The sequence below is a fragment of the Pyxicephalus adspersus genome, chromosome 1 (assembly GCF_032062135.1).
Source record: "Pyxicephalus adspersus chromosome 1, UCB_Pads_2.0, whole genome shotgun sequence".
Classification (NCBI taxonomy): domain Eukaryota; kingdom Metazoa; phylum Chordata; class Amphibia; order Anura; family Pyxicephalidae; genus Pyxicephalus; species Pyxicephalus adspersus.
Window position 1 is genome coordinate 42,708,131 of NC_092858.1, and position 22,261 is coordinate 42,730,391.

At 36.3% G+C, this 22,261-nt stretch overlaps 1 protein-coding gene across 1 annotated transcript in view; it reads right to left on the reverse strand.

Annotated features, from left to right (window-relative positions):
• The window catches only part of GDF11 (growth differentiation factor 11), a 66,854-nt gene extending 45,750 nt beyond the window's left edge, over window positions 1-21,104 (reverse strand). Inside the window, exon 1 of the mRNA XM_072408514.1 lies at window positions 20,634-21,104. Coding sequence (XP_072264615.1) covers window positions 20,634-21,033 — 400 coding nt within the window. The 5' untranslated portion in view covers window positions 21,034-21,104. The remainder of the gene's footprint in view (window positions 1-20,633) is intronic.
• Window positions 21,105-22,261: the final 1,157 nt, after the last annotated feature.

Consider the following 22,261-nt stretch of genomic DNA (forward strand, 5'->3'; position numbering starts at 1 on the left):
TTAGAGGACCAATTCCTGTGGTCTGTTCCCCTGCCCATTCACTTGTTTGATTATTGTATACTCTAATATATATAGGTATAGGAAAATGTACATTTGAGTTATACAAATATATGTTATTAGAGGTAACATCATTGTAAGAGTAACGTAAAAAAAAAGACAACATTTTGAAAAATGTGAAGATCAAATGAACCGCAATTCACATCTGCATGGGGTGCCTTTATCATCATAACAAACATATAATACTTCACATTTACTTTTTACCAAACAAAACCACTGGCTATGAAATCACCATTATATCATAATATTGGTACATAATCATGATGTTTTCTGACTAACAGATGTTTTTTTATTTACAGTGAGTAAATCTCACTGAAATCTCAAAGTGTTAACATTTAAAGTGATTTAAACAATAATTTTCAATATTTTTCAATTCTGTAGCTTTTGTTAAATGAATACTTGGTGAACTGTCTATTAGTGTTATTAGGCAGGCAATTGTTCTGTGCTCTGTCCCGGTCTGCCTACTGTCATCCTGCTAGACCAAGCTCCCAGTGCTATGGTAAGTGGCCACAGGGCATTAACCTAATAAAGTCTATGAATCTCCCACTGAGTGTATACATGTAGATAGAAAGTGGCTGCAATGAAGATGCAGGAGTGCAGGAGGCATTACGATGCAACCATTTTTAACCACAGCTAGAACAAACACATGTCAGAACCTGACCACATTTTGCTTCTTCGTTTTGACAAGGTACTTAAAACTCCTAAAACATTCATTCATAATGCAGTGTTTCTCAACCAGGGTTCCTCAAGAGGTTGCTGGGGATTCCTTGAGTAATGAGCAATTTGTGACTCTACCAATGAGCTTTTTGGTCATCTGAGGGTGACATTCTTCCCACTGGCCAGCAATGTAAGAGGCATTCTTCCATCTGACCATTGCTCTAGGATACTGTAAGCTGCGGATATAGTAGGGGTTCCCCGAAGACCTAAAATTTGTTTCAAAGGTCAAGAAATACTGCTATAGAATAATAGAGTTGAGATTTCCATTTTGTCACACCATATGAGCTACTTTTTATTAAATGTATAAATAAAATTAATATTAGTGCATGCAATCATAACAGCCACTTTTTTCTAACATAAAAAGATAGAATTGAGTAAAAACATATGACTTAGGACAAGCTTCCAAATTCCTTTCACTAATGAAACAGTAAAAAACTACAGTACGCTAAATTGTTCATAGGCAACAGTTTAAAAGTCTCAATAGACCACCAATTTAGTGATTTAGTGATAACAAAAAATAGTGAATGATGTCCATAGAATTATTACAGTCAATCTGGAGTGCACAGTGATACCTAATGTGTGTAGGGCAGTTGTTTTTGTGTATTTATTAAGCTTTTGTAAACTTTTTTATTTTTAAACTTACGTTTTTCGCTATCCCAAGGGGCTGGAAATCCTTCTGCATGCAAGAATTTTGTGAGTGCGAGGTTCTCTTTTTTTAGTAGACCAATAAAGTCACCTCTGCCCTCCAGAGGGACAAGAAATTCCAGGCACATGGTGGGGAAGGGGAAAGATTGCACCCATGGCACCATGCATCACAATCTGAAGCTTATTCCTCACTATGTGAACAAACCATGCTGGCAGTACCATGGTTTAAAAATGTCACCCATTTAGGGTTTCTATGTATTTAATGTTTTATGAATTATAACATTTTTCTAAAGGTGCCCCCATGAAGAGAATTTTGTTTTACCAAAAGTTTCTAAAGTTTTATATTTTTAATATTCCAGTTCAAGTGTAAGTAGATCTGCTTCAGAGACTTCTCTGCTGCAGTTAGTAACACTTACAGTTCCTCTGCTGACTACATCCTGAAGTGCCCAGTAGAAGCAGACTTCTACACATTAAAGAATATATTAACAAATATAGAACACATTACTTTGTGTCTTTGTATATCTGCCTGGAGTTCAGCTTTACAGTAAATGTAAGCTTTTATAATGCCACCCAAAAGTGTTATATTACAATAATAAACCTTTCACCACTCCACTATTTAACTACATTTATTCATAAGAAAAACAAGTATGAAATATACTTGTAAAAAAAAACTGGTGAGTTTTCATCAATTACATTTTGTGCGTTAAATCTTCATGGGACATTAAACCGAGCCACTGGCATAGGTGTGAGGTTTTTTTTTTTTTTTTACATACTTTGTGTTTAAAGGTGTCCCTCGTTCTAATCTCAGAAAGATGGGTGTAAAAGTAAAGTAAACACGAACACAAAAAAGTGAAGATTTGCAATCTTAAAGGAAGCATCTATACCTGGTAATTATGCCTAAGTTGTACCATTACAGATTTACCTTTTGTGCTAAATTCCTTAGAAAAATTTAAACAGTAGGAAAATTCTGTCAACCTCTGCTTCACCTTTTCTAACTTAAAACCGTGCTCGGTCAGTTAGGTAGCCTTTCATATTAAATAACCAAAATGGAGCCTTGGGAATGGGTTTGATAATAAATTTCTGCCGAAAACTATACTAATGATTATGTATTTTTTTAAAAAATTCTCAGTTTGAATTGTGTTTAGTACAAAAATATACACATTTTATTAAAAATATAGATCTTTATAATGATACAAATGTACCCAAATACCTGATGACATGAATGTAAGACAATGCCACTATTCCATTTTTGTGATACCCAAATCCCCAGGGAGGTATACTTACTCAGCTATGCTCCCTCTTTAACTCTCATACCTGTGTAAACTAGGTGGTATAGGTGTTTACCTGGATAAATAATATCAGAGACCCCCCCCATGTGACAGTGTTTTGGTTGTATAGTCACATACACCCCCATACCTAAAAACTGGTACTTCTAGAGGTCAGCGGGGGAAGACAGCAAGAGATGTTTGTTCTCCAGCAAACTCCAGGGACCCTACCTAACAAACTGAGCGCCTCTAGGCAGATCTGGCAGCAGAAGAGTTTTATTTTGCTTGTAAAGTCTACCATAGTATTTGGATTACTTAATAAACAATTCCTCTGCTTGTATTGAATTTTGAGTATGAATTGCTTTACAGTGGCTACAGCTACAGAGGTCAATGAAAGCTTTTTTTTAGCCTATTTACTTTGAGGCTAAGTCATCTGAAAAATTATCTAGATTTTTTTGACATTTTCATCATTAGCTATTTAATCAAACAGTTCCTACAGATAAAGGTGATGTACTTGAACATATGATACATTCAATTACACAATATATTAATTCTTGTAATCTACATTCATAAAAATGCAGATTTGTCACATGGAAGAAAAAGGGCAGTAAAAATGTATCCCTACCTAAAATCCTTGATGTTAGAAACAGGTCTTCCAGATAAGACGCCACACATGACGAGTATGTAATATATAGAAAGAGAGATGTAGCCCCCCCCTAATTGCAAATAAATAATGTTTGCCAACGCCGTAGTATGCAAGAGAACATATCAAACAAAAGAGAAGGAAAAAGACAGGGGTATATATTCTATATATGTATATATTTAGCACACGCAAAGGTTATGCAATTGTTCATGAGAAAATTCACAATAAGTGCAGTAAACATTAAACAAAAATTAATTGAATGTAAGGCATCCCTAAATGTGCAATATTCCAGGGAGTTTGCCTTTATTTCTTGACAATCAGTTGCCTAACTAAATGGTGAGAGAGGTGAAGATGCTCAAAATCTCTATCCCGACACGTTTCGCCAATGGGCTTCATCAGGGGATGTATAAAGAATGTACGAACAGCATTAGGAGCCAATGAGCAAAGAACCTAATCTTATTTAATGTGTGTTGTCATCATGTCAATATTTCTTAATAACACTTGGAGATCTGGTCATGAAGATCCTTCAGCACAGTGGTCCCCAACATTTGAAGCTCACAGACAACTAAAAGCAGAGACTCTGGGAAGCCATGTGTCACTCAAAGGAGAACAAACTTCCCCCCGAGTGATGTCATGATGCCAAAACCCTCCCACTCTCCCATTGCAGGTCTGAGTCTGTGGCGGGTTCTGTCCAGAGACACAACCGCCCACCGCCCTGAGCCTGCAATGCATACGGGAGACATGGTCCCCGGCTCCTTCTCCTGACACTGCTTGGGGGTGCATCGGCCAGAGCCGCGGCCCACCTGTCAGACGGCGGGGTTGGGGACCTCTGCTTTAACAGGTACTTGACAACACTCTGTTTGTCTCAGATCATTTTTAACCCGACAAACACTTTTATTTATTTGTGCTAACTGTTCTGCAGATTTAGGAAAATGGCTGGGGTTACTATACGTAAAAAAACCAAGGACATATTTTGGTACCAGGAGGTACTATGAGAAGGGGGCCACATCCTTATAATGATTATAAGCATTGCAGCCTGGGGAAATATTTATTTTTAAAAATGTATCTTAGGGAGTTGGACTATAACATCAATTTAGAACCACATAAATGTTACAATGCTTGAGCAATGTGTATTTGTTAATGGTTAGTAGATTTTGTAAGGCAGGATAATGGGATATTGCTAGCAAATACCACCTATTACTGATCTTTAATTATAACTGTGTAGAAATTATCCAAAAGTGTAGAGTGTATCCACATTCATATTGTATTCTGTTTATATTGAAATAATGCAATATTGTTTGATCACAGAAATGTGCACATAGATAAAAATTTCACTTAAGTACAAAAACATGGTAGAATTTTATTGCACTATAAAAAAAACGAATTATAAATTAGATTTTGCATATTGATATATATCACTGTATTTATCCCTTTAAAATTAAAAAAAAAACTTTGTGGAAGGAACGTGTGAAATGAATCAACCTATCAAAGATTCAATGCAGGGTAAGGCAAGTATATTAAGCTGAAGCAATGAATTGGCACTCCTTGTGAAAGTAAGTTATCCAAAATAATCCTACTGCTGCCAAATCTGCTTAGTGCCTCTGGGCTGTGCACAACTTGGATCACTGCTAGTTTGCTGGCACGAGAAATGTCCAACTATAGAAAACATTTTTAGAATCAATGAACTTGGTCACTATTAATATATAAAATTAGAATGCTGTTGAATGAATCAGTATCTTAGATTTTTAAACACATTAAATGATTGAAAAGGAACCTGAAAAATAAACACAGAGGATTTAAGTCATTAAATAATACATTAAGACATTAAATAATAATCCAAATCATTACTGAATTTGAAGGACTCAGCCAACTCTTTTGTTTAGTTTTGAATACAGCATAAAAACCTTGGGTCCGGTTGGGTAAATTTGCCCTCGCTTCTGCTGTTGTCAAAAATACAAGTGAGAATCTGTTCAACATGTGCAGATACAGCAATAAAAGCTCCATAATGAAAATCCCACTGCCCCATCCAAGAAAAATATGTGGCTGAAGATAGTCTTTAGTACTAAGGTAAAATGTACTTGAAGTCAGTAAGTTCCTTTTAAATACTAGATGTGTGTATGTGCCTAAACATAGCTTTACTTTGTTTCCCAGTAGTCCCATCCAGCAAATATTCTGACTCCATTTCTCCATTCTCTTACAGTGGACAGTGCTGATCCCAATCCCTGCTAACCTGTATATTTTTGGTGAGAAGACAGGCTTAAACAAATAAAGAATAAACCAAATAATGCCTGCAATAAGCTGCCAGTTTTTGTATTAGTTAATTCTTCAATTGTTTACTTTAGACTCTTCCACAAGACATTCTGGGTGCAATCTCTCTCTGACTGGTAATTATTGATCGTATATATAAGTAAAGGAGAGGGACAGGTTCAGAGCTGGCTTCTGGGAGGAAGACAAATATACTGACTTTTGGTGCATTCATGGACAGTATTTGGTCCATTCATATGAATAGGCTGCCTTAATTTAACTGTATGGAAGCACAAAGTGCAACCCACATGCAGTTGCATTATCACGAGCACAAAGATGTGAACTGCGCCTTAAAAAGGAAATAATTTATATAATCTAAGCCCATGCCTAATAGTATTCTTATGTAACCTAAAGTCTAAGTAGATCCTGATGCCTTTGACTACCGGGAGAATTATTGATGTTTAGTTTTCTAGTCCTAGAACTAGTAAACACTGGCTGATTTTTACTTCCACACAAAATGATCTGATTCACGAATCTGAAAGAAATTCAACAATTGACCAATTGTAAGAGTCTAACTTCCGAGTTTCTAATTGTATGTGGATAGATCAGATGTGCCGGTAAATATCAATCAGATATACATGTTAAGTCATGTATTCCTAAGATCAAGTACATATGATTGGAATTTTGATCATTATCCAAGAACAACTTGTGTGCACGGTGCTATGGGACTTCCGATTAACTGCTTACCAATTGAAAAATTGGTCAGATCAATCAGTAACCTGCAAAAATTACAGTGGACCTGCTTATGTGTACTTAGGTTTATGTTTAGAATCAGACAGATCCTGTCTAGAAGGCAGTAAGTTACAAGGTTAAAGGTGCTTACAAACTTCCAATTTTTATCGTTCCAATCGAACGACGAACGATCGATTGGGCAAAAAATCGTTCGTAAAAAAGTAACCAACGACGCCGACGAACGAGGAAAGTCGCTGGAAACGAACGACCGGACCGACGGATCGGATTGGACGACGATCGTTGAACATCGTTCGTGTGTACGGTCGTTCGTTGATCGTCCATGTTCAGAGCATGCGTGATGAACGAACGTCCGTTCACTTTCCTGTCGTGCACATAGTTCCTCTATCGCTTAAACGATCGTATCTATTGTGTGTACAATATCTACGAACGATCGTGTCGTTACCTCTATGTGCAAGATCGGTGCTATACGATCGTTCGTGTATATCGTGCAGGAACGTTCGTCGTTCGTTTTCCGACGATAATAATTGGAAGTGTGTACGTAGCTTTAGAAACACAAAAGGCTCTAGCACTAGCAAGCAGGAAGCAAAGCCTTTTTATATAATGACCAAACATGACTATCTTATGTCTATATCTATTTATATGCTTCATACAGAACCAAGCATAACATTTTAACATCCTAACACTTACTAAATTATTTTAACACAGGTTTCCAGATTTTTTCTACTTCCAAAAGGCTAAATCCCCACTTGCTTTGAAGCTAAGGATAGCTTAAGAGGATATACAAAGTATTAGGTGCCATGCAGTTCTGAATCTTGTGAACTCTTTCTGTAAAGTGGGACTGTCCTTTATCAGATGGCCACATCTATGCTTGGATGACATGGACATTTCCTATTGGCTGTTCAGGGGTGGGATCTCAGGATCCAGAGAGATTAAAGAGCCAATGACATCATGAGAAAAGAATCCGACTGGGATGCACCTATTCTGCTTCGGCATCCAGAAGAGGCTCTGGCAAGAGACACATACAGTGAACTCAGGTAGGTAAAAGGCTGATTTAGAAAGAATTTTAATAAGCTCCGTTTATGGGTGGGAGGGTGATAGGCAGCTCCTATGTGCCCTGAAAAATATTGATAAACTACTGGCAAATTTTTATGGAATCCAGTTGTTTGTGTCATAACTGGGAACATCTAGAAGTAGTAATAAAACTACAAGTGAGAGGTGTAGCTTTGAAGTTATAGATGAACTACACTGTGTAATTCAATTCCAAGCAAAACCAGAAATGGTTCTGTTTGATGCAGTTTCATTTACTCATTCTATAGGGACACAGGGAATTAATCTCTATTAGTACTTAGCATTGATGTGTTTATTTTTCTGGGTTTTATTTCCTTAACTATAATCTTATTTAATAAGTACCAACAAGGAGAAAAGAACCATGACTCAAGACTTCTCTACAACATATATTGCCTTCCTTTCCAGGTCTAACACAATACAACAGGCTTAATTCATAAATATTCATAAATATTTAGCACCAGCTTAAGTCAGTTTTTTTCAGCCATGTCTGTAATTTAAAAATGTATTTTTAATTTTTTTTAAAAAAAGGAGTAATTTACATTTACGTGCAAGTACGTGCCCAAGTGTTCATGTCATGTTACTGTGCACTAGTTTATAGCTTCTTATTCTTTTGAATTAGCTGCCCAACACTCCACAGCAGTCCAAAAGCAGAATGTGCATTATATTTGGAAGCCCATCACAACACTCTACAGTGGTGCATTCAGGAGCCATTATGAATGAATGGCACTGTATTCCACAAAGCTTGGTATCCACATTACCATATTATCATGTGTCTTTGCAGCATATATGGTATATGAGAATGGGCTCTCAATAGCCATCCTAACTCACCAAGATAAAATCCCTTATTTTTAAAAATATGTCTTTTATAGCTGAGTTCAAGGGGAAAATTCCAACCACATGATAGATAAATAAAATTGTACTATTTTGGTGCTGATTTTTTTCAATGTGGCTTACAACTCCCAAAATAAGCCAATATAAGTCATTAAGAAAGTACAATGTTTCTATAGAAAACCTATATTTGTACCTCTTTGTACCATTTTTCTGAGATGCGAAGGGGGGGGGGGGTCTTTTAGCACAAGGTATGTAAGCAATCAATATGTTCCTGCCATGCCCACATTTCCAATGATCAGAACTAATATTATGCGACTGGCCGAACCCACAAGGGCTTTTCAGGGTAGCTGATGCAATGATTTAAAGAATGGATGAGGAGTTCAGTGTCTTTTACATTACACATGGTTGTTAAAACATGGTTAAAAGTTAATGTATCAAAATATAAAGTTAAATGAGGAAAAATGAAGCACAGAGGGATTTTATTCTAAACAAGGAACAGCCCTTCCAATTTAGCAACAGTTGGGAGCTATGTCTATCCCTAACATCTAGGATGAACCCAGTGAATCCATGAACTCCTCTCTACTCCAAACTATACCACCTAACCAAACTGAAATATATTTCCCTTAAGAATTGAACCACTAAAACATGTAATGATAAACTCAAGTTCACATGAATTCTTTGATGTGTATAGCCCTAAATGTGCTGTCACTGCAGATATGAAAACCTTGTACCCCTCCCCCTGCCATAAAACACTTTTATTTCTAATGGCGGCAGCTACAACATCTCTAGGTTCTTCTGATGCCCAATGCATCATTACGTAGCATCCAGGCTGTCATGTACATTCTGAATGTATGATGCCATCACGTCATATACTGCATACTAGGAGTCAGAATTATTATTGTTCTAATACAGATTACTTTAATGCCTCTGGCACTGCCTATTCTCATGTCCAAAATTCAGAACCACACGGTGGAATGCAAAGATTAAGATTCCTGGAGTGATCATATATAAAATACAATTCATCTCCACCCACAAGTCACCACTGCATCCAACATAGTGACTGAAATGATGTGATCACAACTTTGTGGCAAAAATGTATAATAATGTGTAATATATATAATTTCTAAACGCCTTTGAGTATTAAATCAGTAGCAGGTGTGTGTATGTCTATGGGAAGGGAGCAACAAACAAGGCAAAACATTATTTCTGAAATTCCAGTTTAAATCCAGCATTTTTGTGTTTTTAATTTTAAACAGAGTAGAAACAGAATTTCAAATAATTTTTACTGCTATCCTCACCAAGGAAGTTATCTGTGGGGCAGTTTAATATTGCATATTTATTTGTTACTTTTATGTATACATTTTATTATAGAACTTTTCAACCCAGCCAGTATCTTTTTCTCCTAGTTGTAGTATCATTGTCACCCCTATACACATGCTGTGCTATTAGGTCTGCAGCATTGCCAGCCTACTAAAAAGTCTTTTGATTGGATTTAAGGCTGGCAGCAAGGTCTATTAGTAGTGGCCTGGCTCTTTGACTTTCATCTGACCCACAGCCCAAACATACAAGACTGATAAAGATATTATGGTTATGTGACTATCAAATAAAACTTGGATTTAAAGCACAACTCCAGGTGCATTTGTTTTGATTAAAAAAAACCTCCTATCCGGTTTTGTCCTCCTATTGACCTTTATTAAAGTTAGTACTTTTTTAAAGGACAAGTAGGGGGCATAATAATGTAAAAAAATCCAGTAATAATCAGTCCAAAAGAATGTGTAATAAACCTAGAAAAATACACCAAAAACAAGACCTAAAACACTAACATTTTCTTTTTGAATTGGATAATTTCTAAATCATGAAACATACACTTATACTATAGATCATTGCTTGTTTTTGAGTAGGATCTATTTTTAAGTTTGTTTGCTACATCTTGGGCTTATAAAGGATCCATATATCAGGTAATGGCTACCTGGCTCCTACTATTTGTAAAGCACTGGGCTAAAGCTTTAATTGTTTGTCCTATCTGAGAAAGTCCATTTTACTTAAAAAAGAGAGATGGTCTAAGTATGTTGCTAAGAGCTAGAAAAGCACATCAGATCTGGTTTTACAACCATATGCAAAACAGATAGAGAACACGTACCAGTGTATAGGTTTGAAAAGATGCTTTAGCACTTTCATGGTTCACCTTTTATGAGGCCTCAAATTTCAAAGCACACTTTCACCAATGTCATTCAAACATTCAAATGCACAATGGTGACACATGTAATAAAAACACTCCCAATGTGTCCCCACTCTCATGATTATTTTACGACATGAATGAGGTCAAACCAAGCAGCACGTAAGGACAAAACCAGCAAACATAAGACAGTTAAAGGGGCTGATTTAAAGTGTTAGCAAACTGGGCTTTGAAGTGATGGTCTTAATGTTTCCGCCATGCTCAAATTCACACTGAGATACAAACTTGCAAAATTAGGCACATCATCCCTTTTACGTGGACATTTCCAAAACCAGGAAATGATTGTATATTCCTGAACTAATATCAGTCCTGTTATATGAAGAGTTAATTTAAAATTAGGTTTAGTTTAAGTTTGTGAACCAGTCCACACTGACAACAATATATGCAATGATATATGTCATAAGACAATAAAGAAGTGAAGAATACGGAGATTTAATCTCACATAAATAAAAGGAATAGTAGATAGCTCATAACCAATTATAATAATGAAGAGGTATAGTGGGGAAAGGGATAGAAGAATCAGATATGGGATGGAGAGTGGGAAGGCAAATCAAAAAACAAAATCATTAAATTATCACCAGATATAACTTATAGGAAATAGTAAAGTAAAATAAAAAGGATTTTTTTTAGGCATTCATCTAGGGTTGCATGGCCACTTTCATTTAAACGTAATATGTGTACTTTCCTTTCATGCATACATTGGTTCAATAGGACAATGAAAATTAGAATCCTGAATGGGATCAGGGAAATTAAGGGCATTAGCTGACTTCCATTATTTCAGAATATGTAGTTTATGGGCAGTCAATAAATGGACTACAGGTACTCCAACAGAAGGATGTAGGAGGTTAGGACCTATGAGAAGGAGGTCTAATTGTGGAGATGGGGGTTATTGAGGATGAGGCTAGTTCATAAAGACTTACTAAAAGAATACAATGAATATAAAAAGAAATGCAGTGCCATAGGTAGTGTGATAGCAAGCCTAAGACCATAGAGACTCCAACAATCTGGAGAGATTTTTGATCTGTTTGAATGTTGTGAAATACCATCTATTTATTATTCTTTGCATTTCAAGGAAAGTATGGGTAAAAAACTGACTTTTTAAAGTTTTATATGTTAAAAAAAAATAAATAATACCTTTTTTTGTTAAGGGTTTATTAACACTTCTCCAGAAATACTTAGTCAAATATGTACCTTCTTTATATTAATGAAGCCTAACAAGAAACCAGATTGTTTAATAGCTTTGGATTACATTGCTTAGTATCCATTTTGAACTTTCACCAAATCCATTAGAACTCACTTGAGGAAAGGTCTTTCCTGTTTCTGTAAGTGTTTAATGGCTTGATAGTTAGTTTTCACAATATTTATAGTATTATATAACTACCAAAAAAAGAAAAACATTTTTCTTTATATAAGAAATGGTTAGTGTGTAATCTAACCCATAAAGTAGATGTAGAGATAATTACTAAATCTAATATAACACATAACATGCAAATGTCATTTCAAAAGTTATTTGCAAGTCTTAAAATCTACTATTTGCCTTCCAATGGACCAATAAATACCTGAGAGTGAATATCAAGGAAAACCCATCACATTTCTACTCAGCAAACTTCTCTCCAACACTGCAACAAATGAAAAAAAAAGTTGTCACCCACACCTCATTGACGCTGTTTTTCTAGGTAATGTAGAGGTAATTAAAATGATAACATCCCCAACCTTTTGCACTTCCAAACCCTGCATATATTTTGAAGTAATTAAACTGATCAACTTCCAATTCTGCCATTTGATTTTGTGAACAAAATGCACATCGGTCAACACATTGCATTCTTTTACATCCTCCTAATAATGGGTTCTCAGTCTACCTAGTACAGAACTATACAATTCTGTGTGTCTTCTCCGCATTCTCCAAGACAGCATACATGGCTTATCTCTCCGTACTAAAACACATATAGACCATCACCTCCACCCTATTTTTCATTCGACGGCTAAACTTCACTTGCACAAAGAATTTACTCCTCAATTCTGTACTCCCTTTCTACACTCCACATGGTTCCCTTGGCATAAACGTGCACAATACCTCCTTACCTTTTACAGATCTATATTTTACTCTACTTAGCAATGAGGATTTCCTCTGGATGTCACTCACTAGTTTTCGCACTTAGAATCCTAATGGTATCACTGCTGTTCATATCAGCACATGGAAGTCTTTCTAGCTGGATCTTACTTGATGTAATCCATGCTCTTCCCCTGAAGACTTGTCTAACTCTCTAAATTCTAAATTTTTAAGACTCCAGTACCAAGACAAGTTTTACCTCTCATAGTGGATAATGTTGATTACTCCAAAACTTCAACGGCCTTCAAATAATCTTTTCAGCTGCCCAGGATGGGTTTGGTAGGGGAGGATGGTGGGCTAAAGGGGGCCCTATGGAGCTAAACCTTTAGATTTAATAAATAATATCTAAGTCAGGGGAAAGACAATTCTTCAATGTTGGATCCTCTTTTCCCTATTTAGACATTGACACTAATGACAACACTTAAAATTGAATGGGTTGGAGTTTCACTTCAAAAACACACAAGAACACATCACTCTTTTTGCAATCTGGAAATGCATAATTTATGCTTTGAATCCACAATTAGTTAAATGAACAGAATGCTGGATGGTGATTCTCCCAATTTATGACTGTTGTTGTCTACCTGGGGATCCATTGGCTCTTATGATTCCTGACTGGCCAGTCAGTACATATCATTCAGGTGCTAACCCCGGTGACAAAATCTCTTTATTTATTAATCTCTATATTGTTCCTGTGTACAGTTTTCTCCTTTGTTATTACCTTGCTGTTCACAGGGTTTCAATTACTAAGTACAGAGACAGTTGACACCCATACTTGTGCTTTGAATTTCCTATATCATAATTTTTCCAGTTGTTTGTTTACTTATTGACCATATTTAAAATGTAAAAAATTTCCATCTTAGAATGTTTTTAACCTGCGTATTGATCTGTGCTTGTTCATGCACTTACTATCATTTTTTTTGTCTCCTATAGACCTAAAGAGAACCAGGCTATTGATATTTAAGTATTTATATTTTTTATTAGACCTGTGACTCTTCAATGACCTCTGTGGCCACAGACACTGTGGTGGAGTTCATCCTTATTTAAGTAATTCTCTCAGCAAATCCCCCCGCTCTCCCTTCCTAGATCACCTGTGTGTATATAAGAGATTAGAAGGAAGGAGAGGGGTGCAGCTGAGCTGATGAGATTAATCTGATATAACGATGTGCTTTTGCTATGAAACTCAGTATAAACTACATAACTATCTTCGCCCAAACTTTGTGGTTGAATGGGAATGCAGCTACAGAGGCCAGAAAGCATTTTTTAAAACTCCTATATTACTTCTGTATGTAGACAATTGAATGTTCCCAGCCTGGCCACAGTTTTAACATTAAAGTTACTTTATTCAAAAACAGATACAAAAATAGGCAGAATAAACATGATATAACTATGTTACCCAAAATGTACAACCTTCACTGTAATACCTTTGTTCTGCACCTCCTGTGCGCTTTCTGTGTCAGTGTAATGGCACTACTGCTGGATTAGGGTGTTTAACATAGTTTTTTTTTTTTTTAACATAGAAAATGATTTATTACCAATAGATAGTTTAAAGAAGCTGTTCCACGTTATTTCTTCTTATTTAATTTAATAAATAATTATCTAGATGTTAATCCGATTTGTTAAATACTCCTGCAGGATAAGTGCATGTTCAGACCTCTGTGTTTTTACAGCCTGCAAATGCTTAAGCCTTGTAAAAAAGTTTGAATGAAAACCAATGGGTCTGTTTTTTTCTGAAGAGCTTTGCAGGCTTCAGGCGTTTACAAGTGTTTGTTCAGAAGATCCATGTAACTTTTAGGGTCGTTTAGCTGTCCAAATTCCTCCTGAAAAGGCATCTTCAGTGACATAGTCCCCGTGCACAATTTCTGCACGCTGCACCAAGCAGGCGGTTCATTTTTTCTTTTTTGGTAGCTTCAATTCACCGTACAAGTAAAAATGCAAGAATAACCTAAAGCACCACTCAATGAATCAAGAAAAAGCCCAAAAGCAAAAAGAAAGAAACAGTTTAAAACAACCCAACCAGTCACGTCTGAGCACAAAAGGCCTAAAACCAACAAACATAACTTTTAAACTTCAACTCGGAAGCAACTACTGTACTTAACCAAGTGATGAGAAAAAGAAACTCACAAGCAAGCCATTTTCCTCCAAACTAAGACTTCTGAGCTGGAGTTCTGCATGAGCTAATGAAATAACATAATACAATGGGATGTCCAATTACCTTCAACAACCAATCAGAATCAATAGTTAGAGTAAAAATGTATGAATTTAAGGGTAATCTTTATTGTGCACATTTTCACTTCATTCAGCTTCGTAAACTGCATTTGACTGCGGTAAAACATTTTTCTAATAATTATAAACTAACTCATGCTAGTATAATAATAATAAAAATAATAATAAACCAATAAAATGTATAAAAGAAGACTTTTTTTTCAAACCTGTAGTGGAATCAGCAATGGAATCTACAGAAAACAGATGAAATGTTTCATTTTCTACTATTAGACCAGGGCAACATACAAAGAGCCACCAAGGGCTGATATACACACATATTCTGTCACTACGTGTTACTTTCTCTGTAACCTCAGGGGATATGCAGTGCCTCTGCGTTATTCCCTATCTAAACAAGTCAGGTCAGTGTTATTCTGGATCTTACAGCTAGGGCAGAGGTCAAAGATCATGAGTGTCAAGCATGCTTCATCGTCAATTAAAACAAGATATTTGTGTAATTGGAAACACTTATACCAATTGCTCCCAATCATTATGTGTTATGACACATCTGGCACTAAATGTATTCTGAAACCTTTAAACAAAACAAAATGAATTATAAACTATATTCCTCACTACTATACTAGCCTAACACCTGTGATTCTATAGAGAGAGGGAACTCATTAAAAAAGGGAGCAGGGAGCTTATTTAAAATTAAATACCTTGCATTCTGTTCATTCTGAATTTTACCTTTCTTTAGAACTATTTACAAAAAGATCAATTTCTATGAAGAAAGCCAGAAAAAAATGCTACTTCACTTTTCTGCTGGGGCTTCTATATTTTCCTTGTATTCTCATGATATTTTACACATAAGCACAGTCAAAAATTCAATATATGTGCCTTGATTCTCAAACAAATGTTAGTGTTAGGTAAGAAGGATACAGGAAAAAGATGATCTACAACACTACCAATGTTACTTTACAATTAAACTATATGGTTTAGAAAATGTTAATAAGAAAAATTAATTTATATCTTACTATAGCTGGAATTCAGACTACCTCTGATGGCCAGATCCATGACCAGTGTCAGCACTGATCTGGAGACAGTTGGCCGTTCTGCATCAACAATAAGCTAATGGCAGTCCTCCATATTTTTTATCAATGCACATGTCTTGGCATTGGTTTTGATGAACAGACTGTGGAAAAAGCCTGGAAACAAGCAAGAAGGATAAGTTTATGGGTATGATTTCAGCAATTTCTGTAATGTCTCCTCATATTAAAAAATGCAATGTATAACATGCAAAAATCCAGTGCTCAGTGCCTAAGTGACCAATAGGTAGGCCCAGATTTATTATTATGTATATATATTCTCCAATTACATACTGATTTATCACCATGATAAGTGGTGGTAAAATAACTTGAAGTTCATATAGGGAGATGACATAATTACTCCAGGCACGGTATGTTGGTGTATTATTTGTAGTCCTTTAGTGCAGTCACAACCTTTTTGTATTGGAACATATATATGATATGATGCTATAAACATAACACCCTATCATGATAATGTTGACACATAGGAAAGTGGGTTGTCATGTCTTAATGCTGCATGAACAGAAAAGATGTTGAACAGAAAGCTCTGTACTTTGGGCCTGATTTATTAAAGTTCCTTAAGGCTGAAGAGGATACACTTTAATCAGTGAAGCTGGGTGATCCAGCAAACCTGGAATGGATTTCTTTATAGTCATTTGTTATTTGCTGGCAAATGTTCTCAATCCTGGACCAGATCCATTCCAGGTTTGCTAGATCACCCAACTTCACCGATGAAAGTGTATTTTCCCCAGTCTTGGAGAGCTTTATTAAATCAGGCCCAATGTCTTTTTTCAGTTAGGATAAGCCTGGTGAACATGTGGGATAAAAAAGCCCTGTGCTCTACCTGCTGCATAAAAAAAATAAAAAAGAATATCAAAAATGCAATATTTCAGATATTTCAGGAACTAAATAAGCTTGAATGTACCATTACATCAGCCTAGGTGTTAAAACTGCCAATTCATAGTTCATGTCAGGAATTTGAGTAGTTGGGCACATAAGAAGCTTTAGCAGCTTAATATTTTTCTGTAACAGTGTTAGCTTAGAAAACAGTATACAGTACTAACACCTGGACCTATGTACCAATTTACTGTAATATTATATAATTGCGTTCTTCAGGAATGATCCTTGAAACTTGTTACTATGCCTACAAAAAGGTTTTTATGCTTTGTATTGAGAGATTTTCCAATGACAGAGAATTCATGATTTATATATCTGTAAAGGCACACTGAACTATGAAACATAATGGAGCACTACATACTCCCCCACAAGGTTATCCCACTCATGAAAGAATCCAACTCAACCCTTCAAAGACCTCACAGCACATGTATTTGAAACGAGGATACAATACAATTGGCACACGTGTGAGATACAAAATGACTTGCATATTACAGAGCAAGCTTCACTAAAAGACCAAATTTTAAAAGCGACACTATTTTATTTTTATTTTCAATATTATATATCAATGCCAACAACCATAGGTTTTATGGATACAGATATCACTATGTAAGGACAAACTTTTATTTAAATGTAGCTAGTAATATTATCATTTTGGAATATCGACACTGCCAAAACACTCTCCGGTATTCTGGATAATCTGAAGGTAACGTCTTTCAGATTATTATAAAGTTTCCAAACAAAGGGTCAGTTCATGGAGGCCCGCTGTCTCTTGGGAGAAGAAAATGACCCCACATCAGTGGAAGAAGAAAACGCCCCGGGGATAGTGAGCAATAGAAGTAAAACATAGTTAGCACCAAGTGCTACGTATTCACAAATTTCCGGGCATTGGTATCCATGCAAGAAATAGAGCACCAAAGGTTATATATATATATCACACTGTAAACAAAACAGATGTAATGTATAAGCACATGGGTATAGCATGATTATTTGGCAGTTAGCCATGGATCTAGACCTGATAAAATCTATACAACATACAGTAAAACAGTTTGCCAAAAACATTAAAAAACACAGTTTCTCCTTGTATGTAAAATAGCTCAATCAGTTAGGTACATGTTATATCACATACTGCAAAAACATAGAAAAGATTATTTCCAAAAAACATGGGTCAGGTGCTTTAACTTTTATTTGTACTGGCTTGGCTTCCATTACAAATACTAAGTTCATTTTACTAAATTTCACATCTGATGAAAATGTTTTAGCTACAAAATACAAGCAGGACTTGGTAGCGCCGGATTTTGGTAATGGCACAACTAAAACCAGATTCTATTTCAGCAAATGTGCAGCAAAGATACTCTGTGCCCAGAGACTTTATCATGTTTAGCTTTTTAGCATGAGCTGGAATAGACATAGGAGATTAGAAATGCTTCCAGTCACATTCCTTTAACACTGCCAAATGGATCTGTCCATCTCCTCCCAAAACCAATGAAAAGAACAACACAAGGACCCCATGGGGGTAACCACTGCCACTTTGTTATTACTGCACATGGTAAAAAAGGAAAAACCAACAGAAGTGACCTGAGGATCACAAAAGACGAGAGAATGAGCCAGGCAGAACACAGAACCATGGCCAAATAAAAAGCAGATAAATAGCACAGAATTAGCAGAAATAATAACCACAGTAATCAAATATAACATAATTAAAAAAAATTAAAGACAGATTTCAGCTTGTAAATAAATGGTAACAATAAGAGAAACCAGTAACATTTCAAGAATTACATATATATCAGAAACAATGATCAACTTCATATGGGGATATAAATGACATCAGAATCCAAAATAATTACTGATTATCACAAAGTTTCTAAGCTAAGAATAAATGCAGCTGAACAAGTACAGAAGCCTGTTATGACTTTGTGATTTAATGAAAGGTCAGAGCATTTCTTTAGGAAATGAATCAATATAGAGAATATAGAGAGAAATGTTCACTTTTACTTAGATAAGAAAATTTCACTTTGCAAGTGAACATGCATCACTTCTTTATTAAATCAACCGTGATGCATGTTTAGATTACTTTGCAGACATCATTTATCAGAGCCCTAAACATTGGATGTGTTTTAGGGACCCTGAATATTATTTGATGGGTACAAGTACAGAAGTTGGTACACTTTTTACAACTTTTTGTCCAATACTTGGAGCTGCACTAAAAGGCATGCTACAAACAGTGAAATTTATGGATGACTAAGAACTTTTGTAGTTAAATGAAATATGTTGTTACATGAAATACATTGCTTGAGAACAATAAAAAAGATTCCAACAGTTAAAAAAAAAAGACAACCGCCTCTTCTGCACTGGAGATTTCATTCCACCCAGCAATCAGTGACACAGCAGTCTCTGGATTCTGGCAATGAGCAATAAAAACCTCCAGCTGCATGCAGGACCTTGTCCAGCTACTAGAGAATCCAGATCACTTGTTGAACAATACAATGCAGGTACATGAGTGTGGGGGCATGTCAGCCATTCTGTCAGGGACTGCTGCCACCATTAAACCATTAAACCACAACATGTTCTGGCAGGTAACCCCATTGTTTGCCAGTCCTTTTATTTATCTTGCAAGATGAATGATGGCCCCAATGCTTTGCCACAAGGAGCATGTTGCTAATTAGAGGTGCAGGGTTAATAACTGACTTGTTAAGTCATTTGTGCAAAGTGTAGAAGGTACAGCTGGCAGCTGGGACTACATTGCTGCTATTGGGCTAATTCAATAAGGCAAAAAGCTATGTGAACATGCAGTAACCTATAGCAAGTAATCATATTTTGATGGTCTAAATGTTCTAAATTGCTAATTGCTAAATTGCTGTGTAAGCGGATTGCTATGAGTGATGACCACCAATCTTACTGCCTAGGTAAATAACTGCAAATCAGGCATTTTTAGCAATACAAGGAGGAAAAGCTAAGTGCAGTAACCCATTGTGATCATAAAGCTACATCAACTGCACAAACTATCCTTATCATATAGTGCCCCAATAAAATCAGGTAACTATATCCATTAATGTCATGAATACAATTGAGATAATATACAATTCAACTGATATGTGTCTTGTCTTTTGTACAGCAATAATAAAGGTTTAGACCAGCTACTTGAAACCTCATATTACAGGATGGCTCAGAATCACATTTTTGCATACATGTAACTAGCAATACGCCTGATATTATAGAATTCTCTGGAATACTGCAGTAAATAAATCCTTCACTTGCAATAAATCTCAAATATCACAACACACAATCATATTCATAACTTCACATATAAAGCCAGGACCATGATTTTAATAATTCTGCACAGCAATCTGCTTCTATATACAAAGGCTTATAGTACATCTATGATTCAAGGATCCAACAAATAATGATCACTGCAGCAAAATCCCAATACAAAGTAGAAGTAACCGCTGAATTCTTCACTCTCCCTTATACAAGTGACACATTATCACCCAAGTGATACATTGCAAACTTTTCAAATCTAAAGCCAAAACTTCTGGAGAAAAAAAAACTTTTTTCTGCCCCTGGAAAATATTTTTCTTTCCTGTCTTGGGGACCCAACAGGAGGTAAAAGGATAACCCTCCAAAATCTACAGAAAGATTTCAGATATGGCTATTGGTGATAACCCCAATTTTTTTGGATTGGTGGCAATGATCACAGAGACTAATCGAGAAGGTGAATCTCCCTTGCAGGAGAGTTTTTTGTCTTTAGATAGACTTTAAGTTCAGAAAGAAAGAAAGCATGGCATATGACATAGAGCTGGACTTTATGCCATCAGCTGTCACACGTGGGTACAAAGCACGTGTAGGATTGCCCTGGCAAAGCAGAAATAGACCAACGGGTACTCACTCTCCTGTGCCATGCTGATGACAGTCTCCGTGGTGGCATGATACTCATCCTCTTCCACAAAAGCATTATGCTGAAAGGAGTCTCCTTGGAACTCATGCTGGTCCAGGATCTGCTGCAGAGGGGGAGCCTTTGGCAGCAGCTGGTTGACAACCTCCCTGGTAATATTTGGGGCTTCCTTTAGCCTGAGTTTGCTGAGTATCTGGGATTTGATGCTCTCCAGCCTCATCTCCTTGCTGTGTTTCCTCCACATACACACAGGACAGTCCTGCTCCTCACTTTCTGCCAAGGAGCTCTCCACCTGCAGAGATGTCTTCTCCATCATTGACTCCCCCTTGCTCCTGGAGAACTCCACAGACAGGACAAGCATGCAGAAGAGGAGAGGGTATCGCTGAGACAGCATAGCTGAGTGGGCTGCTGGCTGCTGCTGGTGCTGGGAGGACAGCTGCCTTGTGCAGGTCTTTATAGGGGAGGGCTAGGCAACCACAGATCATGTACTAGGCAGAGGGACTCCTTCTTTTTATATCCCAACTGTTCTCTGTCGTAAAATGCTTTCATTGGCTGGAGAGGTAACAAAAGGCCCCTACCAGGGCTGTCAACAAAGTAAAAAAAAGAGAGAGAGGGAGAGGAGAGAAAGAGAACAGGAGGTAGCAAATTGACTCAGTTTAAAATGCTCTGAGACATCTGACAGATATACAAAACCTCCTTTTTTAAACATTGTCTTACCCCCTGAACTACCTTTCTTATCCCATCCTGACTTTTCTCTGGAATTTGGAAAACTTCCCTTTCATTTTTGCTTATTGCATATAAAATAATGTAAAACCTGTGGCTAATAGCAGGTGCAGGCGCACAACTTTACCACATGGGCATGATGTGGGCATCAGAGTTTTTGGGGAAAGACATTGTCCTATCACACCCCCTTCCACAATGATACTGGTACTTTTATATTTTCATAAGATGATTGTAATGATGATTGTTTTATGATCATTTCAACTTGAGGCACATATAACCATAATATTTTCTATAGATTTCTATTGTATATATATGGCAGGGATGATGTGGGTTTGATTTGATCAGCTTCATTTTTGGAAAATAATCTTATGTATTGTAAACATAGTGGGCACAAAAAAAAACAATTCAAGTAATAGAAGATAAAAAAAGCTCTCACTAAGTACCTTCATAGAATATTGTAGAATAAAATAGAATTGGTCCGATAGCTAAAAAATGAAAATCAAACATTTGGCCAACTTTTTTTTCTGGAAACATATCTGCAATACACTATTAGGAATAATAGGAAAACTTTATGTCTCTTGGATTGTAAGCTCTTCAGGGCAGGGTCCTTTCCTTCTCCTGTGTCTTTGTTTGTATCTGTCATTTGCAAATAAGTAATATGTTGGCTCTATATAAATACTATTTATTAATGATAATAAAAATGTTACATAACGATCTTTAATCACCCCTAAAGAGATGGAGCAAGGAATACAAATATGACCAGTAAACAAGAGACCATTAGGAGCTATAACCATGTTATACTTGTAGGTCTGGATTACTCCTGTCAGGTTTGGGAGATTTCCATCAGTTCCTGTCTTATAGGCACAACAAGCTATGAATGAAAATCTCTCCAAAAAAAA